General features: G+C 36.0%; 2 protein-coding genes across 3 annotated transcripts; one reads left to right on the top strand and one right to left on the bottom strand.

Moving 5' to 3' along the window:
- Positions 1 to 3,118: 3,118 nt before the first annotated feature.
- Positions 3,119 to 11,283, bottom strand: LOC135674371 (AP-3 complex subunit mu-like). 2 transcript variants are annotated; one of them, XM_065184155.1, is made up of 8 exons: positions 11,135 to 11,283; positions 10,884 to 10,986; positions 10,593 to 10,703; positions 9,223 to 9,312; positions 7,352 to 7,599; positions 4,391 to 4,600; positions 4,071 to 4,278; positions 3,119 to 3,758 (listed from the first exon to the last, which is right to left on the bottom strand). In XM_065184155.1, exons 1-8 carry the CDS (start codon positions 11,167 to 11,169, stop codon positions 3,513 to 3,515), a joined length of 1,251 nt encoding a protein of 416 aa, XP_065040227.1. In that variant the 5' UTR covers positions 11,170 to 11,283; the 3' UTR covers positions 3,119 to 3,512. The 2 variants fall into 2 exon arrangements, with proteins under 2 accessions (XP_065040227.1, XP_065040228.1); XM_065184156.1 differs by having other exon boundaries at positions 9,223 to 9,301; positions 11,135 to 11,259.
- Positions 11,284 to 12,093: 810 nt separating this feature from the next.
- On the top strand, positions 12,094 to 13,738 carry LOC135675110 (GDSL esterase/lipase At1g09390-like). Its single transcript, XM_065185382.1, has 5 exons — positions 12,094 to 12,399; positions 12,477 to 12,662; positions 12,772 to 12,932; positions 13,015 to 13,285; positions 13,371 to 13,738. The coding sequence occupies exons 1-5, from the start codon at positions 12,138 to 12,140 to the stop codon at positions 13,613 to 13,615; spliced, it is 1,125 nt and encodes a 374-aa protein (XP_065041454.1). The 5' UTR covers positions 12,094 to 12,137; the 3' UTR covers positions 13,616 to 13,738.
- Positions 13,739 to 19,219: the final 5,481 nt, after the last annotated feature.

The raw sequence follows: 19,219 nt of genomic DNA, 5'->3' as shown, positions 1-19,219 counted from the left end.
AATCTTCTTGATCAATTCTATTATGATTTGAAATCTTCAATCATAATCATAATCATAATTTGATTTATAAAATTATTTTTATATTTTCTTCTTTTTTAAGTAAAATAGAAAACTAGATTAGAATTATTCAGTATATTATCATTAGAATTCCTAATATAAATTAGAGTCGAATTAAGTTGGATTGGCCAACTCACTGGAAGGCACCACTGTCATCAGATGATAACACTTTATTTATTATAAAAAATATTTTAAAATTTCAAGAACATGTAAATCTTTATAATTATAATGATGAAAACGAATAAAGTTCCTTACTTATTTTACGATATTATCGGCATAATTTATGTTTTAATGTGATATATTATTTTATTTTATTTTTAAAAATATTAAACTTGTGTTCCAATTATTCGATCCATCGGTTCAATAAATGACCAGTGAACCCGTGATTTGACTAGATAAATATCCGGTTCGATTCTAATAAATATGAACTTAGTATGCAAGGTTTACCTAATAAGCTTAGTTTACCGATGTGAATGTTCAATGAGCAGGAACAGGTGATGAACTATCTACGTTTCCCTCTTCCATCATCCTTCTTCTTAGGTTAATGGAGGAGAAGCAAAGCCACGTAAAGTTATGAAGTAGCAAGTCTGCCTCGCCTTCCCCACTTCACACTCTTTATCCACCGTCTTAATGAAAGAGTGGGGTTGATCACCTGCGATGGTCTCCCTCCACCCAACCAGGCGGCGCAGGGCGATCGATGAGAAGTACCTGCATGAGAATGACGTCCAACATATTCTTCACATCTCATGATTGCTCTGCACTCCCAAGTCTTCCTTCAGATAGCCATCTCTTTCTTCCTCCTCTTTCCCTTGGTGCTATCCAAGTACATGAGGTCGATGGAATGGAGACGGCCACTACAACTCTACACTCGAGTGGATTTCTCTTTTGGTTCCAGAAAAGAAGGTGGAGTTCAGACTTGAGTGATTCACGAGCAATGATGATGATGAGGAGGACGGATGATCCCAAGTGTCAAATGTAGAGTTAGTGGAGGCGAAAAGGCGAGGATGGTGATGTGTCTCGCAGCAGAATTCAAACAAGTTTAGTGAATAGAGACCGAGGGTACGAAGCTTCCAGGAACTGTGCTCTTAGGTGCAGTGCCATTGATCGTGATCCAAGTGAACTTTATGTGGCATGGTACCTACCATGCCTTGGATTTCTTTCCTAATATGGTCCCCTGCAGATGCCATTGTCAAAAGCTCAAGTTGCTGCGGTTGATGTCGAGGGCACACTTGTTCATACCAAGGGTTTATCCATCGTCCTTATGATTCTGTGAGATGAGAGAGTGGTATTTAGTCCATCCATTATGGCCTTAGCAGTGTTCAAAGGCCAACTAAAGTGCCCAAGTTGTGCTTGATACGAAGAATATGGATAGATGTGAGTTAGTGAGGCCTACTGTGGCTTATTCCTGGAGAGGGTATATAGAAAGATATGAACAAGCTTTTCTTTAGATTGTGTTCACTTTCATGGCATCTTGCGAACTGGATCAACTAGTATCAAGGGAAGGATTTTGTTTCATGTCCTCCTCAAGATCAACACAGATGTTACAGTTTCCAACGTGGCCATTAATCCTTCTTGTTTTTGTACAGGATATGTACTGAAATCTAAATATGGTTAGTCGGAAGCTCTCCAGTGGAGAATGGAATGGTTCCTGTCTCTGTGAAGAACAGTGAGAGGATTAGAAATGGAAGAAATGTAGCATGGTTGACTAGAAGCAACAAAGAAGGTCAATGAAAAAGTAGCAGAAAAGTGGAGTTCAGAAAACTAAAAGTAGTGTTGACTTTTGAGCTTGTGTTGGAGAAAAAAAGCATCTTGTATTCTGATGATGTTGTCAATTCCACAGCTTAAGTTAGACATCAGTGAGAGAGACACACACATTGGTGGATAAGTTTCGTGCAAATAGTGAGGTAGTCATGTTCAGTTTATCCAAAGTGCTATATGGTTACATGAAGCACAGTTCAAGTTGGCTTTTGGTGCCATGGATATAGTGAGGCACACTGTCACTTGAACCTGAAGACACACAGGTGAAACTTTTTCTGTAGATGGTCTTAATGTAGTAATTTTGCAGTAAGTGGACAGCTGCAGGTGCCATGCCACTACAAAGACTGAGACATGTCTACTTGGATAGTATTGGCTTTTCCAACTAGCTTTTAGATAGGAAAAGCTACGACTAGTTCTAGGAACCTGTTGCAGGAAATGCCACTTTTGGGGTTACTATGGTTGGTGAAAAATATCTGCAAAAAGCCAACAGTGATGAGGGAGCCAAGTGAGTTGAAAAGGATGGATCAAAATAGAAACACAACCTTGTATTTGTAGATTTTATATTTGGGCTGAGAAGAGGGAAGAAAGAGGAACTACTTTGCATTGAAATTGGTGCATGAAGATAGTAGTTTGCCTAGATAAAAACTTGCATGATTCCCAGTGATGCCTTTTTCCCTTATTTATTATCATTTAAAAATCACACACTAGATGCAAATATTGACTTTGGACATTATTGATGGCCTTGAGATGGTGCACTTGACATGACCAAACATCATCCCTGGAACCCAAAAAATTACTGGTTCTTCATGAATACTATTTGAGTCCTTCAATTGTAACTATTAAAGTGTAGAAATTTGATCCTAACATGTGGTCTCAGTAGATTTCATATTAGTATGGGGTTTCCTTGGTCTATGTTGTACAACAAAGAAGTGAATGCATCACAAGTAATTTATGTCTAACAGTAATCATATAACCAGAGGGAAAAGAAAAGAAAACTATAGCTAAATTATATGAGAATGGACCAATTACTTAAGCTAATCATTTTGAAGCAGGTGACAGATTAATGGAACTAATTGATCAAATTGCTTTAACATACTCCACAAAATTTCTCTCGAAATCCCACAATGGCAAATTTAAGATGAACAGAATGGAAGGAACAAGATGTTACAGTTGCTCAAAATAAATATAGCAATTAATCACTACAGGATCCTCCAAGATTTACTATGCATTCTGGTTATTGAATTCTTCATGAGGCGGTTAAAGATTTTTTTACTTTCTAAAGCATCACAAGAACATTGGGACATTTTAAGCAAGAAACATGAGATGGAATAACTTGTACAAAGTTGGCTAAATTCGCCCAAGCATTCAAATTTACATTGCAGTTTCATGTTTAAATTGGACTCAGACTGTCCTCAATATACAAGGATATCTTTGTAATATGAACTTCATTTGTAGGTTCACAACTGAGGTATCTGCATAAAAATAACTTGATCAAACTTGGATAAGAAGCATCAAGCGGTCACTGCAAAACTGAATGAAACTAAAAGGATGGTCGAAAACTGATGAAGTGGAATCCTTGGGATTACCAACTTGGATAAGAGGTCATACACAAGTCAGGGACTGCCGTTGGCAGATGCAACAGAAACCTGTTCTCACCATACTGTGACAAAAAGAATGAATTCATTGGAAAACTGTTCTCAGGACCTCACTTCGTATTCTCCAGCTTGAGTGAGGGCTCGGAAACCTTTGTAAGGTTGGCTTGGTGCATTTTTTATATCCAATTTATGTATTTGCAAGCCTGAGAGTGCAACCCCCATAATCTTGAATCCAACTTGGAAAACAGGGAAAACATGCAATCTATCCAGACCTGTCACAAGAACTAAATTTCCTGACAGGGATGGGGATTTGTCTTTGGGTATTTGTCCGATTGACCAACTGCATGTCTGCAAAAGAAAAAAAAAAGAACATAAGCCCAGAGAACAGAGCCAAGATATATACACATTTAAATTATCAGGGGCACTAACTAGAAATTTTATTGATACTGGAATGTTTCATCCATGTCCTATACATCTAAGATGAAAGTTAGAAAGGATATTTTGATACATATTACATAAATAATAAGTCTCATGATGACATTGGTGATGCAGCCAATGTCATGCCGGTTTTCCTTTCTGCTCTTAAAAAAAAGCACAACGATAAACAAGAGAGCCCACCTAATTATCAAATATATTGGTCTGTGAGGGTCACTAACTAACCTTGTCAGCCAGAATGTTAACTGTACCATGGTTTGAGGTTAAGTTTGCTGATGCAACACAAAATGGCAGCTGAAATTGTACTGTTATAGAGTCGATTGTCTTTCCAGGATCATTGCGTACTCCAACCAAAACATTAATATGGCAATTCCCAGTATCTGAAGTCAACTGTGGCTTCACATAGATTGGTGTGCTCTTCAGCTTTTTAACCCTGTTCAGTGACATAAACCACCAGAACTGATATAAGGAGGAAGCCAAGTGAAAAGGTAACATAGAAAGAGAAATGCATAAATAGACAATCTCCGGAAAACAGAAAATAAAACCTGTAAGTCATCAGCTTAAATTCCCCATCAGGAGGCACAAAAGAAAGGATTTGATCTGATTCCCAAGGCCGAAAGCGAACACATGGATGGAATCTCATGTCATTTAAGATTGAAGGGTTTGAAAATGACAAAGTCAAATCAGGAAGACCCGGGAGATGAGAATCTACTTGAACTTCACCATATATCTCGCATTTCACCAAGGCACCATCTCTGAAATTGAAGTAGTTAATTTTATGAAACCAAAACAAAATTGAGGGAAAAATAGTTAAAGGCAGCCGAACTATGATTTTCTGGAACAGCATATTAACTGCATGGTAGCTGATGGGTACTGATAAAACATATGTGACTACAGGATATCAGCAGCTATGCGTGCATCAATTGTGCAGATAAAAATATAATTATGTCGTGGATATCTAGATTTTAAGAGCACTGCATGAGAAAAAACGGACAATGTAGTAACTTTGCCTATAGTCTTGATGAACATTCAATAAGAGTTGATAATCATATTGTAAATTGTGATCAGACTTGACTTTTAAAACATTGCCTAAAAGCATATTATATATAATTAAGTGAAACCTGAGTTTCAAAATATGCAGACAGTCAACTTTTAACTCAGATGGCAACTTCTCAATTTCTACTTGTCTGTCACATATATATGGTAACCTTACAAGATAATCCATTTCACCCCTGCTTTTGTTTATATTAATTTGAAGGAATAGAGACTCTAAATTTTCCACAACATTTTCACATAAAGGGAGAAACAAAGGGTCTTTTGACAACAACGACAAGAATAACAAGCTGTAAGGTCCCGACCATCTGATTCTGGCTGCATATTTTCTTAGATACTAGTCTCCACTCTCCCACAATGGCTTCAGGACTTCAAGTTCAGAGCTTCATTAGGTATGTCACTCATGGAAGTTATATACTTAATTACTGATCACTTATACCTAATAAGTCACAAATATAGGTTAAGAGTTCATATCACATGAAAAGAACATTCCTCTTAAACACACAGAACGTTGCACATGTCCTCTGACTAGGAGAAAACAAATAATAGGGTTCCTGAAGAAAACAAAAGAAATTACTGTTGGTTAAGCTGAATGCAACAGCTGGACACAACATAATTGAAATAAATGGTCAAGAGAAAAAAACTAAAAGTTTTCTTAACCTTGAAACAGTATTCATCAATAAGAAAGACTGAAGAGAATATTTGTTATAAAGAGAACTCAGATTGGTCAAGTGAATTTGACAATGATAGTCAGGTTAAAAGCTCTAAGTCTAAAAAGTATAAACCATTAGAATAATAGTGCAATTCAAAATAATTATGTTCTTATAAATGAATGGTAATACAAGAAATACAAATAAAAAAGAACTCCAACAGAAAAGTAGGATGTATTACGACTGATGATAAGGGTAAATGTTCTCTTTTTACAATGGTCCAAATGATTTGGAAATGAAAAACACATAAAATTTAGGTTTTGCCAAGAGCTGGAGGGAATAGATATCATAATGTCCAACTTGGAAATTCGACACTCCCCCACCAAAAAAAAATAATACGGATATGTACATGAAAAACATATATCATACAAAAATTAGTAAGGTATACATCAAAACCAATTTGTTTAAAATCAATATGAAACATCTAATTGAAATATAAAAAAGGTAATACTGCAAAGGAGTATCTTGTATTTCATGAACACAATTGTGTGGGTGTCGATACCAATATGCATTCGAGATAAGGTATCCATTAAAACCAGTTTAACATCAATATGAAATATCTAACTGAAATATAAACAAGATAATAATGCAAAAGGAGCATCTTGTATCTCATGAACACTATTGTGGGAATGTCGATATCAATGTTCATTCGAGCATCAAATATAGCAAGATAAATAGAATGAATATGAGGAAACTAGTATTGCAAATATTATAACTACAAAAAATTGCAATACAAAATTAATATGTACGAGAAAATAGTAAAAAAAATACTAATTTTAACTTTATAAATAAAAAAATTAAAAGAAAATGTAGTACTTATAGTCAAGGTTCGCAATACCGTACCGTACCGGAGTTTCGATCTGGGCTCGGTACCGGTACGGTACGGTATACCGCTCGGTACACCCAGGTGTACCGAGCGGTATATTCAGGCGTGCCGAGCACTGTAGCAGTTCTGTAGTGCTACAGTACTGCTACAGTGTCGGAACGGTAACATATGTTCCGTGTACCGAAAGTCTGTCGGACTGGTATGTACCGCCCGTATCGGGCGGTACGGACCGGTACTGCAAACCATGCTTATAGTAGTCACTGGCTTGGGGAGACCCTCGGTCTCCCTCCCCTCTTCTCTCTAATCAAAAGCATCAGCAGTGATGCAAGGGCCATATAAGCAGTACAGTGGCAGGTTCCACTTCTCTTTCTTCCTTCATCCCTCAGCCTAGACACTTCCTCATTTATGTGTCTATCAGACTCAAACACAAGTCATGTGGGCGTACAGATACATCTTATATGCATCAGGGCATCAGCACAAGGACAAGTCCTGGACAAAACCTACCCAGCTAACACCAAATTGCTAGGAGAACCCTACTATATTACCTGAAAACAACCTACATGAGGCTCTAATTAGCTTGGCCTGAACTAATAATAATTGATGAAAAATGGATATATTAAAAGATAATATGACAATACTGTAGTAATAGTAACTGATTTTTAAGTTGTAAATATGAAATAGTAATCAATTCCAATTATTCGATGATAAATGCCTCAGATGGAAATGTAGAGAAAGACCTGAGACCAAAGAATGCACTAATGACAAGTAAAACCTAGGACAAATATATAGATGCCAAGAACACAAGATATGAAAAAATCCAATGAGATTAAGTTAAAATTATTAGTAGCATATGTTGAAAGTCCAAGATATAAGCATAAAAAAGAATGATGCATAAGAGATGGACTCTGGAAAAAAACCTGCTAAAGACTGCATCCATCTCCTCAACAAGGTTAACATAAACTTCATTGCTTGCATGCTTCATGTTAGTTTTTCTCCAAGGAATACAAGATGCTGTGGCATCAGGAAGTCTGGTGCTGACATTGGAATTTTTACCAGTCACAACACTCAACATTTTGCTAACAATATTTGGCGGGGTTATCATCTCCCTCAAGATATTTGGTTCTGTTGTCAGCGGAAAACCATTGTCCATCATTTCATCCAAAAGCTGCAATAAGAGAAAATACCTTATTATTGCACAAAACTAACATTCCTATTAGCAAATTTTATTCGATCGTAAGTTGCTGAACAGAAACCAATCAGTGTCATATATACTTAACTGTTCTATTATTTCTTTAAATTCAGATTGCTACAACCCCTCATAGAAGTTTAAAATCTTAAAAGAGCTAACAAAGTAAATAAGTCCAAATCAAGTAATATTTGTCAACAAAAATTATATTGCCCTCACAGCATAAGAAGACCCATTCAAGGCATGATTTGATGGTTAAAATGTCTCCAAAGGTTGCAATGCAAGCAAAATATAATTTGGTTTTTACCTCTTCATTACAATATCAAATTGGAAAAGAGTTCAATTTGATTTCTTTTCTGTCACTTTGCCATTTAGTCTTTGACAAGGACAAGTACTACTATCATTTTGGTAATGCTCCCTAAACATTCATCATTAATTAAATGAAATGATTCATGAAAAATCTTTGATTAGAAAAAAGGTTCATCTGAACTAACAGGTACTAAGAATACCCAAATTGGAAAATAAAAAATGATATAATGCTGCTTGGTTGTAATTATCTACAAGAAAAATTGCAAACTTGAGAATTTTGCAATATATCTATTTCTCATCATGAGATGAAGCAAATCATTCCCATCTTAGCAATCTGATTAAAACCATCCAGTGGGCAAAATAAACTTCACCAAGACCACGACTAAACAAGCACCAAGGTTTTGAATATCAATCCGTATTGGCATACCGAGCTCTGCTCGGTACGGTACGTATCGGTATGTACCATCGGTACACTCTAAAACCTTAAAAACACCTTCACCTACCATACCAAAACATACCGATCGGAACGCCTCAGTAACGATCGAAATCCGGGATGGTACCAGTCGGTGTGCCTCGGTACTGATCAAAACACTGGAATCGCCCGGTAGAGGGCGGTCCACGTACCAATATCCTCTCGGACTGATACGTACCGCCCGTACCGAGCGGTACATATCGAAATTGAAAACCCTGACAAGCACTAAGGCTTCTTTTTCCTTTTTTTTCAAATTTTGCTTTTAGAATATCCTTAGGGATAAAAGCTATATATCATATACATTCACCTAACCTTGATTACAATCCACATTCCCATGGTGCACATCATGTGCAAAAGCCTATTGGTAACATCATGTGCATCGATACCTCATACTGAGGATAATACCAATAACACACTTAAAAGAAACTCATGAAAAATCTAATGCATGTGCATTTGACATTAGATTGTTTTTTTCTTGTAGTTTGAAAGAGATGAAAATTATTATGTATTAAATGAACACTGCTCCTTATGCTTAACAACTACAAGTACTACCAATGAGACAAGTGTAGATAGAAAGACAGAAAATGAGAAATTTATTCTCCTAATTTTGCCTTATTGGTGTACTTGAGAAATTTATTCTCCTAATTTGCAACCCACATAAGTAGCCCAGTTCTTGAGTTCATTAGAACTATTATTTTTCCAAAGAGCTTAAATTGTTCAAATTACAGATTTGAAGCATTCCAGAGCTTTGCTCTATAAAGAGAAGCTTTAATCAAATATGTGAGCTGTAGTAGCAAAACAAAGGAACTTCAGGTACATACCTCATATACAATTATGAAATTGTCTTTAATCAAGTCCTCATTTAATCCTCCTAGATAATCAGTCAGAACATCTGCGACTCTGCGAAGAAACTGCAAAAGTGAAAAATCATGCTCTTGTATATTAGAACATGTTCCTCGACATTAAGTAATGAAAAGCATCATGAAAGTACCCGCACAACCATTAAATGGATATTTACGGCCTTGTCCAAATGCCACAAGACTCATAGATTTGGTGGTCTAGGCTGGGGTATATAATTTTCAAATCTTGGATTCTTCTTAGCAGCATATAATTTTCAAATATCATGAAAATCTCAATGCATACTATCATACAAACATACATCAAAATCCATTCTGTCATAATGCTTGTCGCACTACTGCCTTAGGTTCATTTCACATTCATGTTTGTGCTCTGTATGTTGCTACAGTCAGCATGTCATTCAAATCAAAACAATTGACGTGTTGTGTCTACTATGCCATTCCATGTGGGTCAGGATCCTACCATATGTTTGAGATTGCAAAAGAATTTCCTTTTTCCCTTTACAAGTGATTAAAAGATTAAAAGAAACAAGAACTATGAACTGGGAATAGATTCTTTGAGGCATAGGTTTACAACTTCAAGAATGATAAGATCTCAAGAATCGTGATAGGCACATCAAATGGCATACTGATATAAGGGTCTCATACAAATCAGGCCATTACATAGTAACCTGCAAATGATGTTCATATCATGCTTGCATCAATTATTTTGTCACCCAATGTTAACATATGGTGAACTTACCAGAAGGGGAAGCATAGAATAAAGCATACTATTTTGAGATCGCACAGTACCATTTTAGAGGCTATTACCATTTTAGTAGCAACACACAGGTATCTCTCACAGCTCAAGGGCATAAGGTAGAAAAAGGATAATAATATTATAAAAAAAAAAAACAGAAGCCAAAACATAAACACAGAGTACTATCCTCACAAGTTAAGTCGGGTCTTAAATCCATATGACAGCTTTCCAACTTAAACTACAATAGCATAAAGCTTGTTATGCTTTCTCCATTTTCAGCTCTACTAGGTATCTTGCAGCCAATGCACAAGCTTCATTCATTCTAGTTGACACTCCAGCCTGATCCTTTTACAACTCAATCATGGAAAGAGAGAACAATAAATAAGAAAAGAACAACTAGTCTTGTCTGGTGAAATACATCGCTTTTCAAACCTAAGTATTATTTATTGTCAAAGAAGTCAACACTTCTCAAAAATTGCAAGGATCTGCTTCATACAACAACACAATCTTGCAATTTGTCTTTTCTAGCAGTACAAAAAAAATGCAATGTATAAATTGTGAAACATTTAGTTGAAAAAAGGAATTAAGAGCTGACCTCGATACCCATAAGTGGTGGCATCTCGACCTGCGTGCATGCCAAGAATATGATTCCATCACGAAAGAGTTGGAACAGATAATGTGTCGGGGATGCAATCACAGGTAAAATCTAACCCATCACAGGACAAACAAGAGAATGAAAATCAGTATATATCAACCATCATTAAAATGGCAGCTGGCATATGGATTTCTAAAGAATTCAAGAACAAAAGACTCAGTTTTTGATCAACCAAACACCTACAGATTGAATCTTTCTAAAGTCTAACATACTAAAGTGGGCGTGTTTTACCTTGGAGGGATCACCGCCTTGGGAGAGGACATAATCCCAGAACCAAGCGCAAATGGATCGATCCACGCGGTGCCCCGTCATCTGCTTCTCGAGCATGACCTCCCTGCAAAGATCCAGCTGAACAAGATCAGTTGCGAAATTACAGCCAAAGAAAAAAAAGAACATATTGCAAGTAATTCAAAGGTCGAAGAGAAACTAGGGCTTCTGGGGCAAAGGGAAGGAAGGGGAGTGGAGATCGCAGAGGTCATTACCCGGAATCCGACAGGAAGAATATACACTGAAGCATCTTCAATCTCTCGACTCCGATCTCTAAAGTCGAGGAGGAGGAAAGGAGAGAAGAGGGATTGGGCGGGGAGCTTTGCGGAGGAAGGGCAGCAGCGACGGCAAAGGAGTGGACGTAGCAAAGATTGGAGGAGATTTGACCTAATGTGGGCTTTTGGGCTTTTAACAGGCTAACCTGAAGGCCGAAACTTGTAGTTGTGAATAGTAGCTAGGATGGTGAGTGGACTCATCCATCAAGCTTGAAGATGAGTGCAAAGATTTGATTAAAGATGAATTTAAATTATTTAAAAATAAAATATCTAAAATATCCTTAAAATTTTATTGCAATTATGACGTCATTTAAAAATAACGACATTAAATAGAATTTCAACTTCACTATTCTAACAATAAAATGATAGTCAACTAAGGAAAATTAACTGAAATTTTTTGAGCTTTACAAATACATATACCTTCAAAAATATATATCAAAATCACCAACTTCAGAGATATATAATTTTGCTAAGTGAAAAGTCAATGTTTTATATATAGTTTAAAGGGAATTTAAACAAACTAATAACCCTTAAACCATTGATTTGATACCCTTGAATTTTTGGGCCAATAGGTGACACCGTCACATGGTTAGATGTCTAAAAGAACTCCTAACACATGCATTTGCAATCCTATGAACTGGTTCTGAATAGTTTTAAGATATCATAAGTTCATATTCATATTGTTTATTACATATTTGGAATACTATTGATTCATTCACATGGGAAGATGGAGATTGACAAAGTATATAGTGACCATCAATCACTGACAGAGACGTACCATTATATAGTGATCGTTTTGTCTGCTACTCATAATCTATGTTGTCCACTTGCATTACTCTTTGCACTTGTCGGATCAAGGTAAGCATAATCATAAAGACTGGAAGAAAGATAGCCACAAGTTGGTCAACATCTAGGAGGAGGAGGAGAGGAAGAGGCACAGTTCATGGCGAAGCCATGGCAAGGAAATCCCCTGTCTCTTCTTCTTCTTCCATCACAAGTTGTTCTAGCTCTACTGCTACTACTCGTTTCCTTAAGGAGTGCAGTTGAATCCAAATGTGTGCTCTTCAACTTTGGCGACTCGAATTCCGACACCGGTGGCTTCGCCGCCGGCCTCGGCTTCTACCTCGGCCCACCGTCCGGCCGGCAGTTCTTCCACAAGACGACCGGCCGTTTCAGTGACGGCCGCCTGTACGTCGACTTCATCTGTATGCATCGCCGCAGCCTTTCATGTGGTTCTCTGGTATCACACTAGTATATCCTAATCTTACCTCATTGTATTTAGGTGAGGGGTTGAAGATGAGCTACTTGAGCCATTACTTGGAGTCCTCGGGCTCAAACTTTTCTCATGGAGTAAACTTCGCAGTAGTTGGAGCAGCAGTCGATCTGCCTGGAAATCCCTTCCCTTTATCAACTCAGGTGCTTCAGTTCCTTCACTTCAAAAACCGCACCCGTGAGCTCATGACAGAAGGTACTGTTGCAGTCTACTGAAACGCTGCTTTATGCTTTGATTGAGAGAAAAGAACGTGATGAGTTGTTACTGCATCCTTATGTCAGATTATATCAAACAACAAATGCAGGCTCAGGATCTTTAGTCACTGAGAAAGAGTTTAAGCATGCAGTTTATAGCATTGACATAGGCCAGAATGATCTTGCCAAGGCTTTCTATTTGAACTTGAGCTACCCACAGGTCCTCCTCAAAATCCCAACCATGCTAAACAAGATCGAAGATGCCATAAAGGTACTCAAAGTTATATTTCCTTTACGTCTGAGAAAGAAATCTAGTGAAACTGGAGATCAAAACACTGCTTGTAAATCTGCAGTCTATGTTCGAAAACGGAGGTAGGAAGTTTTGGATCTACAACACTGGGCCTCTCGGCTGTTTACCTCAGACGCTTGCGTTGCATAGAAAGAACGACAGCCAGCTGGATGCATTCGGATGCCTCTCGGCTTATAACGATGCGGCTAAAGCCTACAATTACGGACTGAGCGACCTCTGTGAGAAGATGAGACAGGAGTTGAAGAACGCAGTCATCGTCTACGTCGACATGTTCTCCATCAAGTACGATCTCATAGCCTACCACACGCAGTACAGTAAGTTCTACTCCACGAAGTGTCACATTTAATGCATGGAAGTGCGTACTGGGAAGATGAACATCCCCTTCTTCGATGCGAGCAGGCATCGAGAAGCCATTGATGGCTTGCTGCGGCCATGGCGGTCCGCCGTACAACTACAAGGAGAGGATGACCTGCGGCCAACCTACGGCGACGGCTTGCCCGGAGGGATCCCGGTATGTGAGCTGGGATGGAGTCCATTATACTGAAACTGCTAATGGCATTATCGCTTCCAAAGTACTGTCCGCGAAGTACTCGCAGCCACAGACCGATCTGAGAAGCCTCTGTGAAGAACAAACAACAGATTAAATTCAGATGATAAGCAGTACTTTTTTGTTGATGATTTAGTATATGGCTTCTTGGATTTTGTTTTGCTCTCTCATGTGCTGCTATGACAATGGTCAAATAAGCTACACATTGGCTTTAGCTGTGTACTGAACTTGTCCATGCTACTTCTTGTTTTCCTTTCTTTTAAAGAGACAGATGGACACTTCCTGCAGCATTGTCACATTGTCATACGAGAAAGATAAAAGTACCAACTACAAAAGTTGATCAAATGAATAATAATAATAATAATAATAATATAGATTTTAAAATTTATTTATATTATATTATACTATATTTGAAAGAAGATCATGATAAAAGTAAATAGGGAATGATAAATTTATATTTCTTAGGTCCTTTAATCCTTAATAAATTTATGATTTGAGAATCGATCATAGATTTAAGTATATAATTTAAATACATGATTTGAGTGCAAAGAAAAATCTCTCCTTTAAAACTTATATAAATATATTTTACCTCAATGAATATAATATTTCTTTCATAATAAATTCTTTAAAATATTCATGATATCAGAGCCCTCTTTGCTTCAAGCAAAACTTTATCTTTCTCACTTTTGTTCTCGCATTCTAAGTCTTTAAAGAGGAAATTACTATTGCTAATTATATTCAAAATCTAAAGGTTATATATATATATATATATATATGTAAGGAGTGTGGTTCATCAATTTTTACTAAACCAACTCAAACGTATACCAAACTATCTGATTATGAATCTAAGATGATTAATATATTTTTATATAAATTTATGATGGGTAATTATCAGAATTAAAGATTTTTGTAATACAATCAAGTGTATAGGTTAATTTCGAGTGTAACTTAGTCAAATTCAATTAAACTAACCTGATTTTGGTAGAATCACTAAGATATGAATTTATTATGCTTAGTATTATTTTATATATTTTTAAATATTTTTTTATGATTAATCAACAAAATTAAATTTTTTTTATAGGTTCTATGATCTAGTGTAACTTAATTTAATTTCAATTGTAATTCGATCAACTTTCACTAAATTAATTAAAAGTTTTGCATGATCAATAAGTATGATTATAAGATAGTGATTATCACATTATTATATTTGATAATTTTATTATAATTTTATTTTAATTGTAAGATTATGATTATCATTTTCTTATATTTGATCATTTTATTATAATTCAATAACATATGTGATCAAATTATTTAATAAAAGTGAGAAAATATTTTCATCGAGAAAGGGTGCCCCTATTAAAAATGAATATGGGGGGCACCCTTTGAGTAAAAAAAATATAGAATATAAGAGGCACCATTAAATAATGGAGCTTAATTTGCAAAGATTCAAAACATGTCAATTTAACATAACTGACTTAGAAAATTATATATTTTCCCTATTACAGAATATAAATAACCTTAAAAATATTAAATCTTTATAATAAATTTTAAAAACTATTTGTCATCTCCTCATCTTCGATCTTTAATTCGTCTTATTTCATCATTTATTTTTTTTATCATTTTACATCACCTCTAGTGATTAAAAGAAGAAAAAGAGAAAGAAAAAGATGAAAAAGGGTTGTAGATAAAGAGTGAAAAGATTTTATTAAAATTAAGTTATAAATTGAGTGCTTATACATTTATTTACAAAGAGATAACTTAGAAATATTCAGAATTCTTAATATGAAATTTTAAGCAATAAAAAAGGGATTATAAAATAGTAATCTCGTAGATAAAAAGTTAATAGTGGAGGCTTTTTTCCAATAAAATGCCCTAAATATATATATATATATTTTTTATTTTAATTGATAACTAATAATTATGGTTAATGTTAATTAATATGTATGTTTTGGAAGGATGCTAATTTAGGGAGTCTATGCTAATATATATATATATATATATATATATATATATATATATATATATATATATATGTATATATATATATATGTATATATATATATATATGTATATATATATATATATATATATGTATATATATATATATATATATATATATATGTATATATATATATATATATATATATATGAAATGAATGCATCGCGATTTCTAGGAAATATAATGTCTTATATTGTTTGATTATTTTTCATTCCATTAACTTTTAGAAGGAAACGTTGGAGAATGAATTTTCCAAATATTTGTTGGCAAATAAAACCTTCTAAATCTTTTTTTTTATTTGTTGATATTTTCTTAATTTTACCTGACAGTAAAAAGATCAAATATAATATCATAATTCGGTAGTGCAGTGGCTAAGGAGGCAACTGATGCTTTTGGCAACGGAAAATTCTGTGCTGCTCGACCGACCCAAAAAAGAATATTCTGTGCAGAAACTTCTGTTCGGTAGAGAACTTTGTATCTAATTTCTTTTATTCAGCTATAGTGCTTTCATGATTAAAAAAAAGAATGAACATGTAGTAAGTAAATGCCATATATATACGTTTATAAATCACTTTGACAAGTACATATATATAATATAATCAAGTCGATTTTTCACCGAATTAAAAAAAATATTTGTACCTTGTCAGCTTAATTGAATGCATGACTTTGGGAATTAAAATTTTACATTTTAAAATCATGACAGTCGGTTAATATTTATTTTTTGATAAAAAATAACAAAAATGTTGACCAATCTTACATACAATGTTGACCAAGTTGGAAACCTGCCCCCATTGAGCACCGAGCAGAGTCATCAGAACTGAATTAGAAAGCGATCTGATCTGCCAATTGGTCTCATGTTTACTTAACAATATTTTATAATATATTTAAATAATTTAAATTATATATAATAAAAATATCAAATATTAACCTAATTAAAATTTATAAAAATGATAATATCAAATCAACATTATAATCATAAACATTGATGATAATTATACTAGATTGGATTGGTTTTAATTTATTTCTCCACGTCAACATTAATTCCACGTTTGAGGTAAATACTCTTTTAAATAAATAATAAAAAATTTATGGTAAAGATATTTAAGTAATATTTTGTTGTATTACAAAATTAGATCAGTTTTATGTAATCTTATCAGTTATTAAAACTAGTCGCGGGTTAATCCGTTCGTTCCAATTTTTTATACGTATTAAGTCCCATAATTAAATCTAATGATATGTTTCCGGTTTTACCGGTCCGACCGCCCGGTTCGATAACCATGGCATGCACTTAAACCACTGTGGCGGAACTGGCGCAAGATATGACCGTCCTCGGTGCAAACGCCGCAAACGTCATCTCGCTCCACCTTCCATCGTTGCGCCTCCTTTCCCTAGTTGTCTCTTCCCAACGGGCGCAGCGTGCACCCCTTGAGACCCTATAAATTGCAGCCCAACCCTTCACTTCCCCCGCTTCGCGCCAAGACCCCGCGCTCTCCCCATGGCCTCCCTCTCCGTCTACAACGTCCTTCTCTTCCACAAGCTCGACCACATGATCTACCACCACCTCGTGGTCTGCGGCAAGCGTCCTGAGGTCGCCCGCAACATCGTCGCTTTCTTCATGTTGATGGAGCTGACCGGCCTCGACGTCATCGGCTACATCCGGCGCACTCCGGACCACAACGTCGTCCTCATGTTGGCGGCGGAGGCCGATGTCATTCTCAACTGCATCCGCCAAGAGTTACCCCCTCGCTCCGTAGTCGGCCTGGCCGTCCCCCGCATCACCTCCCTCGTCAGCCAGCCGGTCGACCTGGAATTCTTCTACCGCAACCGCGGCACCGTGATCAAGCAGCTCGTGAAGATTCTGGACGGAGTCGGCTTGGTGATCTTCGACGAACACTTGCATGTGCTGTTCACCGAATACCAGTACCGTGTGAGGTGTCGCCTCACGGCTGTGCCCCCGGTGCTGCCCCGGCGGCTGGCGGAGCCGTACCAGCGGGTCCTTGAGGAGGATTTCCGGTCCATGTTCGTAATGTTCTCCAGGGGGTCTTCTCTAACTCCGGAGGACATAGCCGAATACTTCACGAAGTACTTGCTCCTACAACACTCGTTCTTCACCTGCTTCCTTAATTAGTTAATCGATCGTCTTCCGTTATAAACTCGCTTCTTTTTGGACAGGCAATGGGGTGACTGCATCAAGAAAGTGATGATAGAGAAGAGATCGTCCTTGGACATGAAGCCCATATATGGGAAGGTCGTGTTCACCGGCGGGTCCTTCCTCTGGCTGGTGTTCCATGGCAGACCGGTTGTTAAATTTGTCATCAAGGGGAACCAGTTGAGTGGTAAAAGGTATGAGCCAAGAGACAGCAGATCATGATGAACATGAAGCTTGGAGCGTTAATTTTTAGCTCTTAGGTTCTGTAAATAGTAAATGATGTTTAAGACGTCTAAAGATATGTTTTAGTCTGTCGCTGCAGTCATAAACCCGTAGGGGGATATATATATACTTGTAAGAACCGCTGGTTTAGATATACTCAGATGGAATAAATGGAATAAGTCTAGGGGAGTCACTCATATTAATTGAGTTTTTGGTGTCTATAATTTGAATTTATCTTTAATATTAAGATCATTTATATTATGATATGCAAGTAATTTTTATTTTTACACAATTGGAACATTGATATAAAGGAGAGAAGTAGTACCATGATACCAAGAAATAATAACTAATGTTTTTTATTTACAAAGGAAGAGAAACTTAACGAAGGGGGAGAAATGGTGACTGATGCATAAACAATCATAATGTCTTTTTTTTTTGTTATGCAAATATTACATATTAATAATTATTAAAATTTGAAACTTGAAATAATTATTATTTTTGAAACTTGATTAAACATTGAGTTTTGAGGTTGAATAATTGAATCATAATAATTACAAGATCAAATTTTTTTCAACTTGAATTTAGTATATGCATTTAAAATGACATATGATCATTTGAATTCAAATTTATCATGACATTTCAAAATGATATATAAATAAGTAGAGATTAGTTAAAACTTCGTCATCATTAAAAAGATTATTGAATCTCAAATTTGGATGATGAAATCAATTGATGAGTCTATAGACTAATATACTTTTGAAATAAGTGATGCACGATCATAGATTTGAACTATCAAAAGGAAAATTATCGAAGCATGAGAATTGGACATTGTGCTGGGCAAAATATCATGTCAAAAATTAGACATTGATCTAAAGGATTAGTCGATGTGCTGAAGATTGGACTTCATGTTATAAGTTCGAGTATCATGCCCCAAGGATCATATATTATACTAAAAGATTGGATATCGTGGGAAAGTCGACATGTCGATAGATCAGACGATATGCCGAAGAAAAAAACGATGTGCTAGAGATTTGAACAAAGTGTCAAAAGATCGAACGATATGCCGAAATGGCGTACAATGTGCTGAAAGCTTCATATTATGCTAGATATGTGGTTGAATTGTTAAAGTCTTGATCAGGGTCTTTTTAGGTCAAATTGATTTAGTATTTGGTCGAAACTATGCCAATTTGTAAGAAACTCATTGGGCTAGAACCAGGACTGAATTGAGCCTGTTAGAAGACCATATTGGTGACCTAAAGTAGGCCGAAGTGGTGGTACTGCTAGGCCAAGTAGTAGTATCACTTGAGTCAGCCGAAGGCATCATTTATGCT

This window comes from Musa acuminata, chromosome BXJ1-5 (assembly GCF_036884655.1).
Source record: "Musa acuminata AAA Group cultivar baxijiao chromosome BXJ1-5, Cavendish_Baxijiao_AAA, whole genome shotgun sequence".
Taxonomy (NCBI): Eukaryota; Viridiplantae; Streptophyta; class Magnoliopsida; order Zingiberales; family Musaceae; genus Musa; species Musa acuminata.
This window is presented reverse-complemented; position numbering and strand designations above follow the sequence as displayed.